General features: G+C 46.4%; 1 protein-coding gene across 4 annotated transcripts in view; it reads right to left on the reverse strand.

Moving 5' to 3' along the window:
- The window catches only part of ENOX1 (ecto-NOX disulfide-thiol exchanger 1), an 899,109-nt gene that overhangs the window by 238,318 nt on the left and 643,193 nt on the right, over positions 1 to 17,598 (reverse strand). For all 4 annotated transcript variants that reach the window (XM_075336870.1, XM_075336871.1, XM_075336868.1 and 1 more), the window contains 2 exons: positions 8,802 to 8,972; positions 381 to 587 (listed from right to left, as the gene is read on the reverse strand). In XM_075336870.1, the coding sequence (XP_075192985.1) occupies positions 381 to 587; positions 8,802 to 8,972 (378 nt within the window). The remainder of the gene's footprint in view (positions 1 to 380; positions 588 to 8,801; positions 8,973 to 17,598) is intronic.

The raw sequence follows: 17,598 nt of genomic DNA on the forward strand, positions 1-17,598 counted from the left end.
GTAAAGCTGGCTTCATGGAAGAATCGACGAGCTTCAGATAAGGGCTTACAAGTCTTTAAACACACCGGTCATGGTACTATACGGCAGAGGTGGCCCCAATCCCAGACAATCAGCACTAAACAAAATTAAATCCCTTGATTCTCAAGAATGGACAGTGTTTTTAATAAGACTAAAATTATAAAGTTAGATGTTGCAAGCACTTTGAAAGTTTCACCATTACTGATGTTGAGAAGACCCCTCTAAATGCATAGAACCAGTGAGCGCCAAGATGGTGCTGTAAACATTATATAAAATAAACCAAAGTCATTGAAAGGACAAAATGTAAAGTGTGAGGGGAAAACACATTAAAAAAAAGTTGTCAGAAATAGAATGTACTGTACCAGATAAGTAAATGGCTTTATCAACCATGAACTCTTCAGAAAATCGAATGTGACAGAAATTCTTCTTGCTTTTACGAATTGCTGCAATTTCTCCACATTGCTCAAAGACTTCTTGAATAATTTCATCTGTGGAATTTTCGGGTAATCCTCCAACAAATACAGTTTTGCAACCTGGAGGCCGCTCTCTTGTAGAAGGTGGAGGTAAATCTATGGAAAACAGAGAACATTAAGTGTACCAATCATTGGGGAGGGGAACAAGCCAATCGCCATCTGTAGGCGGCTGTGGAGGCTAAATTTGCTTTTTTGCACCTTTTCCTTTACTTTCCCATTTCTAAAGTAAGAAATAATAAAACTTTGTAGTTAAAAATATTTGCAATAAAGCGCACAGCTAACAAATAATGTATAATGACAGAATTGTCACAGATTCTTACTTGGGAACAAATCGAAAACAAACAACAACATGTGCAATTTTATTCGGCTTTAACTTCTACATCAAAAGGTAAAAAAAAACAAAAACAGAAAAAAGAAGAAAATACAAAGCTCTGACATTATGATGAAAAACTCTGCTGGTTATCGCGGCTGTCTTGTTTCAGATAAAACAACAGAATGCCAGAACAGGGGAAAACATAACCTAACAGCAGGCATGCACGTACGTGGCTGCGGAGAGCACGCTCCATCATTTACATTTAGCCATTATTACGCAGCTTTCAGGTCATTCATAAAAGGACATTTCAGAAACAGCCAAAGAAAAACTGGGTGGTCAGTATTGCTTTAAGCAGTCAAACCTTTTTTTCCTTTGCAATTCATAAGCTTTCGTGATAAGGACATGCCATCTACGTTTTCCTTTTTTAGAGAATACGGAGTGGAGTACTACTTTCTTAGCCATATCTTCTTGTTTGGTTCACTTGGTGGCTATTACACTTCACTTGAAACCTACAGCTCTCAGTTTTTTCCAGTTGATGGAGTGAAAAGGGTCACCTAAAGATGAAAGTAAATATATAAAGTGTTCTGAAGCCCCCAAACACATTGATGTCCAAACTCGCTGATATCGATGGGTTTGGTCAACAGTCTAATGTGAATGGGAGCCCAGAACAATTTATTGTCAGGGATCCAGCAGGTCCAATTTAGGAATATTGATAATTTTGTCTTCCAGAGATAAGCCACACAAAAAAAAGGCCTGGCTCTCTCATAGAGAACACAGGAGCGCCCGTACAGACAAGCGCTCCTGTGTATGGGAGAGCCAGCCGACTGATGGGCCAAAGCCTTGTCCGGATGACCGCAATCTACTGGGTATGGAGGGGCATTTACTGGAATATAAATTTTAAAGGAAATCTGCGCTAAAGAGGACCAGCCACCAGGATTTTCCTATATCAACTAAAGCCAGTGCTATTACGACACTATCATGCTGATTGTAAACATACTTGTAGTTGTGAGATCAGATGTCTACTTTCTGAAATATAGGGATGTAAAGTTTTTGAAATACACTGTTATTTGAGGAGAGGTGCAGCAGAATAATAGATAGGTCAGGTTTTTCTACTTATTCCCATCATTGTCTACCTGCCTGTCCTTCCTCCCCCTGTCTCCGATATTAAAGGGGGAAAAAGGACAGGGGGCTGGAAGGACAGGCAGGCAGACAGGGGCGTGAATAACTAGAAAAACCTGACCTACCTATTAGATATTCCGTTGCACCTCCCATCGAATAACAGTGCATTTCAAAAACTTTACTTGCCTGTATTTCAGAAAGTATACATCCGATCTCACAACTAAAGATATGTATAGAATCAGCATAATAGCGCCAGTATAGCACTGGCTTTATTTTATATACGATAATCCTGATGATTGGTCCTCTTTAAAATGAGCTGTGGAGGTTTAGTAATATATTTATTTATACACGGTTATACCAGTATGAACACGAAAATGAAGTGATATTCGGCCTCACTGTTCCCACAAGTTCTTCATAGTTGGTTCCTAATGCTGAAGTGTTCCTGACACTCTGCATTAAAGGGTTGGTCCCATGTAAACAAAATGTAATGAAATAACCTTACACTGGGACCCACTCAGAATGGCAGAACAGGGACTTTTTATCCCTGTTGGAATGGAGCTGCAGTGCCCATGCCCGGCCGTGGGGCTCCATTATTTATGGGACTGTTAGAAAAAGTGGAATGCCACGCTTACCAAATCCACAGGGTATGAAAAGAGGGTAGCTGAAGCATGGCACTGGTGCTCCATCCCAATAGAGATAAAAAGTGCCTCACACAAGTTTTCAACCTTCTACTGATCAATAACTTATCACCTATCTCGTGGATAGGAGATAACTTATTTCACTGGACAACCTTTTTAAAGCTCCACAAGCCTTTTCCTCTGCTCTCAAATGATGGCATTAGCATCCAACCAGCAGCGCACTATAGAGGTCACTGAAGAGAAGAGGGGAGAGGTTATAGAGCCAATAAGGCTGGGGCCACACGGGGGATTACTGCAATCCTTGCATGACACTCGGTTCACGCTGCCAGCACAGCAGGAGCCGAGTGTCATTGCGACTGAGGTCCGATCGTGTGATTGGACGACAGCTGCGAGGGGCGGGCCAGTACTGAGGAGGGGCGGGCCGGTGCTGCAGAGGGGAGGGCCGGCGCTGCGGAGGGGAGGGATTTATCTCCCTCTCTCCTCCGTTGCTGACTGTTGCCTCTCTCGCCCTGCACTTGCAATACACTGGTGTACTGTGAGTGCAGTGCGATTTTTCTCTCGCCCCATAGACTGGAATGGGTGCGAGAGAATCTAGGATCGCATTACAGTCGCAGCATGCTGCGATTGTTTTCTCAGTCCAATTTGGGCTGAGAAAATAATCACTCATGGGTGCTAGCACATAGGCTAATATTGGTCCTAGTGGAATGCGATGTTTTATCGCATTCCACTCGCTCCAATTTTCATGCCGTGTGTCTTGGGCCTTATGCAGAAAGCCAAAAAATACTACATCCTTGGCGACCCTTTCAAGAGCCCATATGAGAGAAACACACGCTGGAATATACTTAATTTCTTCAATAATGGAGATCATTAACAGAGCAGTTAAGTATGTTACAAACACCCTTTACACCTCTCCTATCTGGCGCTGTAAGCAGTTTTGACCCAGACATCCTTTGACTCAAGTCTCACATTGCTAACACTAAAATCACAGAGCCCCTTTAATGTGATAATTGGATTGACTATTGTGCATACATATTCTGACTGTGTTTCAAAACCATTGGAGACAAATGGTGTCATGAATATGCACAGAGCCTTAAGGTGGTGTCACACACAGCGACAACGACGTCCCGTCGCTGTCGCTGTGTGTGACATCCAGCAATGAGCTAGCCCCTGCTGTGAGGTCGCCGCTCGTTGCTGAATGTCCAGCTTTATTTTTTGGTCGTCGCTCTCCCGCTGTGACGCACAGATCGCTGTGTGTGACAGCAAGAGAGCGACGAAATGAAGCGAGCAGGGAGCAGGAGCCGGCATCTGGCAGCTGCGGTAAGCTGTAACCAAGGTAAACATCGGGTAACCAAGGTGGTTACCCGATATTTACCTTCGTTACCAGCCTCCGCTCCTCTCACGCTGCCAGCGCCGGCTCCTGCTCTCTGCACATGTAGCTGCAGTACACATCGTGTAATTAACCCGATGTGTACTGTAGCTAGGAGAGCAAGGAGCCAGCGCTAAGCAGTGTGCGCGGCTCCCTGCTCTCTGCACATGTAGCTGCAGTACACATCGTGTAATTAACCCGATGTGTACTGTAGCTAGGAGAGGAGGGAGCCAGCGCTCAGTGTGCGCGGCTCCCTGCTCTCTGCACATGTTGCAGCACAGCGACGCGTGTCGTTATGATCGCTGCTTCGGCTGCTGTGTTTGACAGCTAAGCAGCGATCATAACAGCGACTTACAAGGTCGCTGCTACGTCACAGAAAATGGTGACGTAACAGCGACATCGTTGTCGCTGTCGTTTAGTGTGACCCCAGCTTTAGCTATTGAGAAGATAGTGACTGCAGCAGTGGGCGACTGTCATATGCAATGCCGCATCCCTAGGCTATAGCTGCTTGGCATCTTTTAATCTTGATATATAGAAAATAATGGTAAATTAGTTCCAATGCAACAAAAACATCATAATCACAATAATACCAACAATCACTCTCTGCCACAAGAGGACGGGCACTGGGGTGTATTCCACAGATGCAGCAAGTACAGATGAGTGAACCTTTGGAAGTTCGGTTTGCAGAGCACATTCAAACCTTAGATAAGGTTTGGTTTATGACCCTCACTTAATCCGAACCTCAATGGAAGTCAGTAATTGGGCAGTTCGGGTCTCAACCCACATGCGGCCAGCCATAAGCTTCCGGAGGCAGGTGTGCGAGGTTTCAAATTTTTTCTTCGTGTGTGTGTGCACACACTACATCTGGTCACGCTGATTTTACCCCCAGTGGGAGCCGTTCAAACACAGCACGCAACTCGCACAAAGCTGAGCACCACTCATACCTAAGCACAGTGCTGCTCGCTTGAGTGGTTTTTACTCGTAACCTCACTCAAACTTCAAACCCAAATTTTGTGTTTAGCTTTTTTTTTTTTTTTTTTTTTTTAAAGCCTGTTTCCGAATCCGAACTTCAAACCTCAGGTTCACTCATCTCTAGCAGCAAGTTGTAAAGTAACATTTCTATGAATTTAAGCGCTTGCAAGTGAGGTTTGGTACCCCAGTAAGCTGAATCAGACAGCCCCAGTCATAATGTACGCAAGACAGTAGCAACAACAGTATAATAAAAATAAAATCATATGTTATTTAAAGGGAACCTTACATATTGTACATGCTGCCTGATCTGTGGACTGCATGGTATAGAGGAGGAGGAGCTGAGAGGAATGATATATAGGTTTGTGGGAAAAGATTCACTATAGTTTGTATTTTATTCATTGAAATTCCTGGTGTTTGTCTAAGAGCCAAGTGGGTGGTTCTACTAGTGATTAACCGTTTTCTCTATTTGAAAATACACACACACACACACACACACACACACACAGAGTTTGCATCAATTAATAAAATGCAAGTTTTACAGAAACCTTTACCGGCACGGTGGCTCAGTGGTTAGCACTGCAGCCTTGCAGCGCTGGGGTCCTGCGTTCAAATCCCATCAAAGACAACATCTGCAAGGAGTTTGTATGTTGTCGCCGTGTTTGCGTGGGTTTCCGCCGGGTCCTCCCACACTCCAAAAACATACAGATAGGGAATTTAGATTGTGAGCCCCAATGGGGACAGTGTTCCCAATGTATGTGAAGCGCTGCGGAATATGTTAGCGCTATATAAAAATAAAGATTTATTTATTTTTACCCAATGTATATCTATCTGATCAGCTCCTGCTCCTTTATCACATTTTGCCTGGAGATCCGATGCAATTTGCATGACTGATTTCTTTTAAGGCGCCTATTGATACTCCCTGGAGAGTAGTTGCACTTTAAGTACAATCTCTCTGCCCAGCATTGACAATTACGAATTTCCTGACATTACGGTTTATCTATAACCTAACTCTGTATATGGAGCCAGCGTGCACTACTGTACTCAATTCAGAAAGCAAAGTTTTGGGGTTTTTTTTTCAATGCCTTTGCTTTGACACCGCTTGACTCATCACCAAGACCCCAATAGGGACCTCACTGGCCTGGTGATATGGAACGTCTAAAAACCTTACATATTTTATTATAATATAATATATATAATAGGTGAGGCCTGAGATCAATAATAGATCTCACTGATATGAGCCTTGTGACGAGTGACGACATCTAGCACTCTGAGCAGAATTCACTTATAGACACCTTTTTTAGTGGATCAGATTTATTATTTCCCCACTTTCAATATGCAGATTAATTAGTTCTTTAGAGGTGTTAAAATAGCTGCATTTAGCACATGTACCTAAATGAAACCTTGTTAGCTTTTTCAACGAGAACCAGAATTGCCCCGAGCCTTCACTCCCCGGCGCACACAACTGATGAATTGTAAAGCCCAATCTAGGCAAAAAGGAGACAGTGGCGCACATTTACTATTGATAGCCTATATTCACACAGGGCATCTTTTGTTGCTTTTTTGAGGTCACAAAGATGCACGAAAATGCCTGCATTTCCTTTCCCCAGCAAAGTCTATGAGATTTCTATTTTGCTGTCCACACTGGGCATCTTTTTTTGTCTGCATCTTGGCTGTGTTTCTGAAGATGCAGCATGTCAATTCTTTCTGCGTTTTTTCCAAGTTTTTGAACCCTTCCAGTCAATAGATTTGACTGACTTAAACACATTGGGCAAAATGTGATAAAAACATGTCAAACACACATGCATTTTTGCCGCGGGTGCGTTATTTGGGGCTAAAACGCAGCATCTTTGTAGTAACAAACGATGCACTGTGTGAACATAGACTTAATGTGTGTATATTTACTGCAAATTTTCACGTCTAGTTTTAGAACTTTTTTTAATCTTTTTTTTTTTTTGGGCTCACTCAAAAAGTGACGTGGCTGTGCAACGAGGTGTTTTAATTAGCTGGAAAGGGGTTGTGACGTAAAATCTAAAAAGGCACTGACCCTCAACTAAATCTAAGAGCAGGAAAAAAAGTGGTGCAAACTATGCCAGCCAAGACAAGATGTAAGAGTAAGTAAATGGGTCTAAATATAAGCCAAGTTTACCATTAAGTATGAGCCACAGTGATACATTTGGCACAATTTCAGACAGTTTAGTCTAAAGGGTGCTTTACACGCTGTGACATCACTAACGATATATCGTTGGGGTCACGGTGTTTGTGACGCACATCCAGCGTCGTTAGCGACATCGCAGCGTGTGACGATCAACTATCGCAAAAACGTCAAAAATCGTTGAAGTTGACACGTCGCTCCTTTTCATATCATCGTTGGTGGTGCATACTGCTGGTTGGTTGTCGTTCCTGCAGCATCACACATCGCTATGTGTAACACCGCAGGAACGACGAACATCTCCTTACCTGCATCCACTGGCAATGAGGAAGGAAGGAGGTGGGCGGGATATTCCGCCCGCTAATCTCCGCCCCTCCGCTTCTATTGGACGGCTGCCGTGTGATGTCGCTGTGACGCCGCACGAACCGCCCCCTTAGAAAGGAGGCAGTTCGCCGGCCACAGCTACGTCACAGGGAAGGTAAGTCCGTGTGACGGGTGTAAGCGATGTTGTGCGCCACGGGCAGCGATTTGCCCATGTCGCACAACCGACGGGGGCGGGTATGCTCGCTAGCGATATCGATATCGCAGCGTGTAAAGTGCCCTTAAGATTGCACTGTTTAAATGATGTGTTGTGGATGATGTATTCCTTCAAGGGGTGATGCATGGCAAAGGGATTCAAAGAGAACATACTTGTGCCATACTCTACCTCTTTGGGCCTTGCAAAAGCCATTATACAATAGGACAGGTAAAAACATCTACCTGGACATAATGTTCAACTGAGTAAACAGAAAGGGAGCATTTAGGGCAGTAGTGTATGTATACATACAGATACATGAGCACATATGCTTGTGAAGCAACCAAAGTTTCGACTTAAATAGTTAAAGTATCTGGAACGCCACATTATACGGAAAATAAAGGGTTACAGTAGCTCATGAATACTTAAATGTGATGCATTTGAGTGGGGCTTAAATCACCCTGAGAAAAGCAAAGAGTGCATCAATGAATATTAAACTGGAGCCATGGCGCTCCGTCTGAAGAAAGACCATCTTGGCTCAGTCAGACTGTGACGGATGAAGTCAGCTGGCAGGACTGCATATCATGCCGAGGGTAGAGAGACAATGAAGGAGCGAAATAATTTTATCTCACTCTACCCAAGGGAAAAAAATTGATTCGGGGCTCTTAGGAAAGGATTCATGGCACTCACATTTTATGTACATACCGTCAGAGAGCATATGAATAAATGAATGTAGAAAGACAAGCAGAAGTTATTATCAAATGCTTATGTGTCTCCCTGTGTAGAGAACATTCATACGTTATGCAGAGTATCTAAAAAACAGAGTACATACATGCTCAGAAAAAAGTATTTCCGAGGACAGATTTTCAGCCCCATCATGTGCTATGCAGACTGGCCTTTTCCTCAGAGGACCACCACTACTGACAAGTCCATTTTTCAATGTCATTTTAGTAGATCACGTCAAAGAAGTTTTATTGTATTTTGAAGTAAAAGGCTGTTTCTTCAAAAGAGCACCAGGTAATGCATCATTTCTCCTTTGGGGGCGCTGCAGAGGAACTGAGCACTTGGTTCAAGAGTTTACCACCGAATACAGCTGAACAAAGTAGGTTAACGCCATGTGTTTGAATTTTTTGACGTACTCTTCCTACACAATGAAAGGCTAGCTGCACAACTGTAGGATAAATGACAAACCAGTGCAAATAGCAGGCTCACAATTAGCATCTCTATGATGGTACTTACTAGGATTTGGAGGAAAGAGGGTACAGCTTTTACTGTGGATAATTTCTTTCACAATAGGCAGTTGCGTGGGCGGAGGTGGTAAGAGTCTCATGCCAGCCATCATTGGATTGATAGGAGTTATGCCAGTCATCATACTGAGGTTGGGATCAAACCCTGGTACGCACAGAGAGTCTGCAAATAAGGAAAACAGCAATACACCTTAGAAATAAAGAGACATAACCAGAATGATTTCATTTCTCAGTGCAGAACATTTGGGAAAGTACAGACCTCCCGGTGCGTTATAAGCCATCTACACTCTGGGGCCCAACAGCTTGTAAACACTGCGTGCAGGGAAATCAAAGGGGAAGCCATGTAATTAAAAAACATAACAAAATCAAATTGCTGCTACAGACATCTGAAACCAGACGCTGAGAACACCATCAGCTTCTCCACACCAGTTGTTTGGCTTGGCCCGGGAGCTCTCGCATTGTCTCATTGCTTCATAGAAAACACAAGTTTCTTTACCTTAAATACCCGGAGTACACAGGAGTGTCCAGTTACTGCTCTGTGCTGAAATGCGTAATGCATGTTTTCTGTAAGGGCTTTAGGATCGAGCAGGGCTTAAACCACTAGCAAGCCATTTACCTTTGACTCGCAAAACAATTAGATAGATTTTCTTATAAATAATAGTGATGAGTGAGCATTACCATGCTCGGGTGCTCAGTACTCTTCACAAGCAGCTGGACGCCCATAGTACCCGAGTAATCGCAACTCGAGTACCTGAGTAATCGCAACTCGAGTACCCGAGTATAAATTATGTCAGAGGGGAATGTGGGCGCTCAGTACATGTGACGAGCAGCTGGACGCCCAGATGGGCGCAACTAGAGTACCCGAGCATAAAGTCAGAGGGGAACTCAGGCATTTTTCCAGAAGATCTCCAGTAAAAATACTCTAGTTTCTCATTTACTTCCATTATAATGGGGTACTCAAGTCCAGCCCCATCCGAGCGTTTAAATGCTTGTTGCAAGTTCCAAGCACTTAAGAATGGTAGTACCCACCAAACATGGTAGTGCCCAGAGCATGGCACTGCTTGCAACTCTCTCCATCGTGCAGACCTGCAGGTGGTACCCCGTGCTACATTAACTGAATGACGAGGTAAGATGACAGCGTCACAAGCTGCTTTAAAAATGATAAAGAGCATTACTGCCTATATTTACTGTGAAAATCAACTCAACTTCAGTGCCAAAGAGAATAGTACTTTAGATTTGCTGTCCAAGACTAAAGCGAGCTTTACACGCTACGATATCGTTAATGAATTATCGTCGGGGGTCACGTTGTTTGTGACGCACATCCGGCGTCATTAACGATATCGCAGTGTGTGACACGTTCGAGCGACCTTAAACGACCGCAACAGCGGGCAAAATCGTTTACCGCGGAGAGGTCGTCCTGAAACAAAAAATCGTTCTCTGCTTATTAGCGATGTTGTTCGTCGTTCCTGCGGCAGCACACATCGCTGTGTGTGACACCGCAAGAGTGATGAACATCTCTTTACCTGCCTCCACCGGCAATAAGGAAGGAAGGAGGTGGGCGCGATATTACGTCCCACTCATCTCCGCCCCTCTGTTTCTATTGGACGGCTGTCGTGTGACGTCGCTGTGACGCCGCACGACCCGCCCCCTTAGAAAGGAGGCGGTTCGCCGGCCAGAGTGATGTCGCAGGGCAGATATGTGCGTGATGCTGCCGTAGCGATAATGTTCGCTACGGCAGTGATCACCACATATCGGCCGTACGACGGGGGCGGGTGCTATCGCGCTCGACATCGCTAGCAATTGCTAGCGATGTCGCAGCGTGTAAAGCCCGCTTAAGGTTGGGTTTTGTGGCTATCCTTATATATATTGTATTGGCAGAGTTATTGGATGTTATCCAATGTTCTCAGAAACAAAAGCAATGAAGGAAAAGCAGCATTTATAGTAAAAAAAAAAAAAAAAATCAACCCTTATAGATGTATTTTCTGGTATAATTGCATTAAAAAAAGTAATGGAAAGTGTGAGTGCCATATCTATCAAGATCCCTTTGAAACATTTCTGTAGATGTTAGAAAATTCTGCCGTGTTGTCAGATATGTGATTTTTTTCTAGTGCCCGTTGCGATGGTTGTACTCGGTGTGGGTCAGCTATACGCTATTCTTCTACTGGTGGGAGTCATGCTCAATCCCTACAATAGGATACAATACTGGGGAGCAATGTACAATAGTTTAAGTAATATATTAGCCAAAAGTTGCTTTATTTTTGGCTTGACATTAAAGATTTTTGCTGTAAGACGTTTAGAAAGCGGAATAAATAAGCAAAGCACAATAAACATTTGCCTGCTTTTTGTAAGAAATGTTGCTTAATCAAATGCTATTTCTTAAATATGGTAATTAGCATATTCTGAAGCAGGTAACCGTAGTTCTATAATCACAGGTTGATCTCGATTATACTTATTACATTCACTTTTAAATTATGACAGAACAATTTCCAGGTCCCATTGGTAAATCACTCTTTTCATCGTGTATTAACCCCTATGGGAGGGCAAACACTTCAAAAAACTCAACTTATGAAGCTGAAAATTACAAACTACAAAAGCAAAATTAACAAAAAAAACAATGCTACGGAGCCATCAGTAAACCCTGGCTTGTAAGTGTATTCTGCCCACTGAGCACACACTAAAGCCTTCGGGATATTCTGCATATTATGTTCAGACTGTTTTCTCCTACATTTGGAGCATACATGGAGAAATGCTCTAGTATCAGATCTGCAGCATATTTATCCCTGCAGTGTTTTTCACCTAATGAATGGGAAGGGGAGGGAAATATATGCAAAAAACAAGTCAAAACTGAGAATTTAGTGTTGGTCACCTATTATGATGAATGGAGAACACTACACATTGAAAACGCATGCAGAACATGCACAAAAAAAAAAAAAAAAAAAAACCCATCAAAAACAAGACAAAAAAGGTGTGTATTTTATACTGAGATCTTACTACCAATGCTCTGCATCAAATACTCTAAGGGATTTTCCCATGGACTAAGGGCCGCTTTCCACGCTAAGACATCGCTAAAGCGATGTCGTTGGGGGTCACGGAATGTGTGACGCACATCCGGCCGAGTTATCGATGTCGTTGTGTGTGACACCTATGAGCGATTTTGAATCATTGCAAAAATGTTCAAAATCGCTAATCGGTGACATGGGGGTCCATTCCCAATTATCGTTGCAGCTGCAGGTACGATGTTGTTTGTCGCTCCTGCGGCAGCACACATCGCTCCGTGTGACACCGCAGGAACAAGGAACCTCACCTTACTTGTGGCCGCTGGCAATGAGGAAGGAAGGAGGTGGGCGGGATGTTATGTCCGCTCATCTCCGCCCCTCCGCTTCTATTGGTCGGCCGCTTAGTGATGTCGCGGTGACTCCGAACACATCTCCCCCTTGAGGGAGGGATTGTCCGGCGGTCACAGCGACGTCGCTGAACAGGTATGTGCGTGTGACGCTGCCGTAGCGATAATGTTCGCTACGGCAGTGATCACCACATATCGGCCGTACGACGGGGGCAGGTGCTATCGCGCTCGACATCGCCAGCAAATGCTAGCGATGTCGCAGCGAGTAAAGCGGCCTTAATTTCATTTTAATCAATAGATTTTGGAATAATACGTTCCACAATTGAATGTGTTTAAAAAAAAAATAAATTATCCTCTGTGATGTAAGCTTGGAAGCAAGCTCCAGTATGTATAGAACTAAGAGGGTTAATAGGGATGACAAAGGCCAGGTTTACAAGCACAGAGAGATCAGTGGGACTGGCTGCTCGCATATCCACACCCTGGGATGTGGTTTTGGGGACAAAGTCCAGGTGGGCTCATTAGTCTGTGTGTGGAGGTGGGCATAACTCCAGTGTTGTTTTTCCTCGCTAAGGAATGAGAGCTGGACATAAACCTGAGCGGGCACACTAATGTATGGACTATTTGCGCTATATTTTCACTTTGTGCCGGAAAAGACTGGTTTTGTTGTCCTGAATGGTTTATGAAGTCTAAATATACCAACACGAATGTCCTACTGAAACCGCTCCCTGTGCCCACCTCAAACCGTAAATAAGAACGCTACAAGAGCTTAAACGTAATCCAATAAGTGGTGTAACAATGAACCGCAACAATAACTAATATTCTTCATCATTTCTCACTAAATAAAGAAACATCTGTTAATCCATAAATTTTAAATATGGCACTGACCACACAGGACTGATCCCTAATTTTGATTCTTACACTATCAGAATCAAAACACTACGGACATACGGTATATGAAATTCATACATATATACACATATATATATATACACACACAGACACAATATATATATATATTGTGAGGTAGCGTGGTCGGCTGCGCAGCAGAAGACACGGGATTCAGGCATTAAGGTTCACAGCTCACGGTTTTAATGTCCAAACAAAAGTCCACAACAATATACATGTGCCTCTCCAGCAGAGAACTCAGGAAGTTCTGTTCACTCCCTCACACCCAGCACACCTGCCCTCGTTCCTGTTTCCATTTAACCCTTCCTTCAGCCTGTAGGAAAACAGCATTAACCCTGGAGTGGATTTACTTTCCATCATGGAGTGAGCATAACCGGGGCGAGACATACCGGCCGTCATAGATAACCCCGGTCACAGTCTCACATACCCCCCCTCAGTTCAATCGTGCGGGGTTGAACTCCCGCCATCAAACACGGGCCGCGGGACAAGGCATCGGCGTTGCCTTGCAACCCACCGGCCCTATGTTCAACCGTAAACCGGAAATTCTGCAGAGAAAGGTACCACCGGGTAACCCGGGCATTCCGTTCCTTGGCGGACCTCATCCAGACCAGTGGAGAGTGATCCGTCACCAAGCGAAACTGCCGTCCCAGCAGGTAATAGCGTAGGGACTCCAAGGCCCACTTGATCGCCAGGCACTCCTTCTCCACTACGCTATAATTCCGCTCGGGAGGGGTGAGCTTCCTACTTAAGAAGGTGACGGGGTGTTCCTCCCCCTGAACCACCTGAGACAGCACTGCCCCCAGGCCGACCTCTGAGGCGTCAGTCTGTACTATGAACTCCTTCCGGAAATCAGGGTGTACAAGAACGGGCTGTCCGCACAGGACCTCCTTCAGGGCCCGGAAGGAGTCCTCGGCCTGCGGAGTCCAGCGCACCATGACGGACTTCTTGCCTTTGAGAAGGTCCGTCAAGGGGGCTGATAGTCCCGCAAAATCCTTTACAAACCTCCTGTAGTATCCCACGATACCTAGGAAGGCCCTAACCTGCTTCGTGGTCAGGGGTCTAGGCCACTTCTGGATCGCCTCAACCTTGTTAATTTGGGGCTTAATCACTCCTTGGCCTATCACGTAGCCCAAGTAGCGGGCTTCCGTGAGTCCCAATGCACATTTCTTGGGATTGGCTGTCAATCCGGCTGTTCGAAGCACGTCCACCACCGCTTGTACCTGTTCCAAGTGGGTCTGCCAATCGGAGTTGTAAATAATGATGTCATCAAGGTACGCTGATGCATACGCCTGGTGGGGTTCCAGCACTAAGTCCATCAACCTCTGGAACGTGGCCGGAGCGCCAGGTAACCCAAAAGGCAAGACAACATAGTGGAAGAGACCCTCCGGCGTAACAAAAGCGGTTTTCTCCTTGGCGGACTCCGTCAGTGGCACCTGCCAGTACCCCTTGGTCAGGTCGAGCGTGGTAAAATATCGCGCCTGTCCCAGCCTATCAATCAGCTCATCCACCCGGGGCATGGGGTAGAGATCGAACTTGGATATTTCGTTCAATCTCCTAAAGTCATTGCAGAACCTTAAGGAGCCATCGGGTTTTGGTATTAGGACAATCGGACTAGCCCATTCACTCCGGGATTTTTCGATGACCCCCAGGCGTAACATTGTCTTTACTTCCTCCGATATGGCTTGTCGTCGAGCCTCCGGTACCCGGTATGACTTCAGGCGTACCTTCAGGTGGGGCTCGGTGACAATATCATGTCGTATCAGACTGGTCCTACCGGGCAGCTCGGAGAAGACATCGGGGTTCTGCTGAACCAACCGTCTGGCCTCTCGCCTCTGAGTCTTGGTGAGGGCTTCTCCAATCCTTACTTCCGGTTCGTCCTCTCCGAAAGTCGCTGGAGCCGGATGTAAACGACCCGAAGAGGAGGGAGATGGGGAAAAAAACAGCCATCAGGCTTTCCCGTTCCTGCCAAGGTTTTAATAGGTTGACATGGTATATTTGTTCAGGTTTCCGCCTACCGGGCTGCAATACTTTATAGTTGACCACCCCGACTCTTTCCTTTATCTCGTAGGGGCCTTGCCACTGAGCCAGGAATTTACTCTCCGCCGTGGGGATTAAGACCAACACCCGATCCCCGGGTTTAAAGGTCCGCACGGTGGCTTGTCTATTGTAGCGGCCGCTTTGCGCGGCCTGAGCCTCCTGTAAATGCTCCTTCACAATTGGCATGACCGCGCTTATGCGGTTCTGCATACCCAAAATGTGTTCAATCACACTTTTATGGGGGGTGGGCTCTTGCTCCCATGTTTCCTTTGCCAGGTCCAACAATCCCCGGGGATGTCGCCCGTATAACAATTCAAAAGGCGAAAACCCCGTGGATGCCTGTGGCACCTCACGGATGGCAAACATCAAATAGGGAAGCATCATATCCCAGTCTTTCCCGTCTTTTGAAATCACCCTTTTGAGCATGGTTTTCAGGGTTTTATTGAAACGCTCGACTAAACCGTCCGTTTGAGGATGATACACAGACGTACGCAACTGCTTGATCTGGAGTAGCCGGCATAGCTCTTTGGTCACTTTAGACATGAATGGGGTCCCCTGATCCGTAAGGATCTCCTTGGGCAACCCCACCCGGCAGAACACAGCAAACAACTCCCGAGCTATAAGCTTTGCTGCAGTATGTCTGAGAGGTATCGCCTCGGGATACCGGGTGGCATAGTCAACGATCACTAGGATGTGTTGGTGCCCTCGAGCGGACTTTACGAGGGGCCCCACCAGATCCATCCCTATCCGTTCAAAAGGGACTTCTATAATGGGTAACGGTACCAACGGACTGCGAAAATGGGTCAGGGGTGCGGTAAGCTGACACTCCGGGCAGGTTTCGCAGAACCGTTTTACCTCCCCAAAGACCCCGGGCCAATAGAACCTTTGCAATATTCGCTCCTGCGTTTTCTTGACCCCTAGGTGGCCACTCATCAGGTGTTTATGAGCCAAGTCGAGGACCCGCCGGCGATACGGCTGGGGCACCACCAACTGTTCTACCCCCACGCCCCGTATTTCATCTACCCGGTAGAGTAAATCTTGCTTAAGAGCGAAATGGGGGTACCTTACCTGGGCACCGGGCAGCTGTGCCACCCCGTCAACTACTGTCACCCGACTCCGGGCATGTATTAACGTAGGGTCCTGCAGTTGGGCTGTCCCAAACGTATCCGGGGACGCCTCCAACTCCGGGATAGGCTCGACCATCTCAGCCTCTCCTGCCAATACCTCTAGGGGTGACCTATCGGGTTCACACTCTGTCCCTATCATGGTGACCCCTACGGCAGGCGTCCCGGATTCAGGATTGTAGGGCTCAGGTCCCGGACTGATCAATATCTGAGGGGACTTAGGGGGTCCCCTCCATAAAGTCCAAAAATAGGGCAGATCCCTTCCTAGGATCACGTCATAAGGAAGAGTGTTAAGAAGTCCCACCTCATGTTGCACCTGACCGCAAGGTGCTGTGATGGTGACAATCCCCGTGGGATAGTCTCGGCGGTCCCCATGTATGCAAACCACCCCCACGGTACGTCCTGTGGCCTTTACTTTAGCCCTTAGGGTTGATCGCACAAGGGTCACTAAGCTTCCGGAATCCAACAATCCTGTAACCGGACATCCATTCACCTGTATTTGGCACAAGTGGGGCTCCGTCTCTGGGGGAACCAGGTCAGCGGTACACACCACCTGAGCATACATTGAACCCCGCCGGGTAACCCCACAATCCAGGGGCTCCGTGGTGAGTGGACACTGGGCTTCCATATGTCCCACCCGCTGGCACCGCCAACATCTAATGGGGACGGAAACCCCATTGACGGGTTGTCGTTTAGGGTACAGAACCTTCCGGACCTCAGGAATGGCGGGCGCGGCCTCAGACGGGACGGTAGGGGACTCCTGCACCGTTGTCAGCGGTGGGTCCTTGGCCCTAGGCTTGGAGGGGCCGGACCGCCGGGCGGTACGCAAAGTCTCAGTGTCCCGTATCAAGTCCTGCGTAGCCACATGCCGCTCTACCAGGGACACTAATTGGTCCAGGGTACTCGGGTCACCCTGTCCTACCCACCGTTGAACGGTGACGGGTAAAGTGCGCACAAAACGATCCACTACTACCCTTTCCACCATTTGCGCCGGGCTCAGAGTGTCAGGCTGCAACCATTTTTTTACAAGATGCAACAAGTCATAGGCCTGGGAGCGTACGGGTTTGGCTTCCTCATAGAACCACTGATTTACCCGCTGAGCCCGTACATAGGTATTCACCCCCAACCGAGCCAGTATTTCGGCTTTCAGGGTCACATAGTCAATGGCGTCCTCGGTACAGAGGTCCAGGTACGCTTTTTGGGGTTCCCCCGTCAGACAGGGTGACAATACCTCAGCCCACTGGGGGGTCGGCAGCTTTTCCTGCTCGGCCACCCGCTCAAACACCGCCAGGAACGCTTCCACATCATCCCCCGGGGTCATCTTTTGCAACGCTTGTCTCACCGCTTTCCGGACGCTGCCGTCGTCACCCGGTCCCGGG

The sequence above is a fragment of the Anomaloglossus baeobatrachus genome, chromosome 2, assembly GCF_048569485.1.
Source record: "Anomaloglossus baeobatrachus isolate aAnoBae1 chromosome 2, aAnoBae1.hap1, whole genome shotgun sequence".
Classification (NCBI taxonomy): Eukaryota; Metazoa; Chordata; class Amphibia; order Anura; family Aromobatidae; genus Anomaloglossus; species Anomaloglossus baeobatrachus.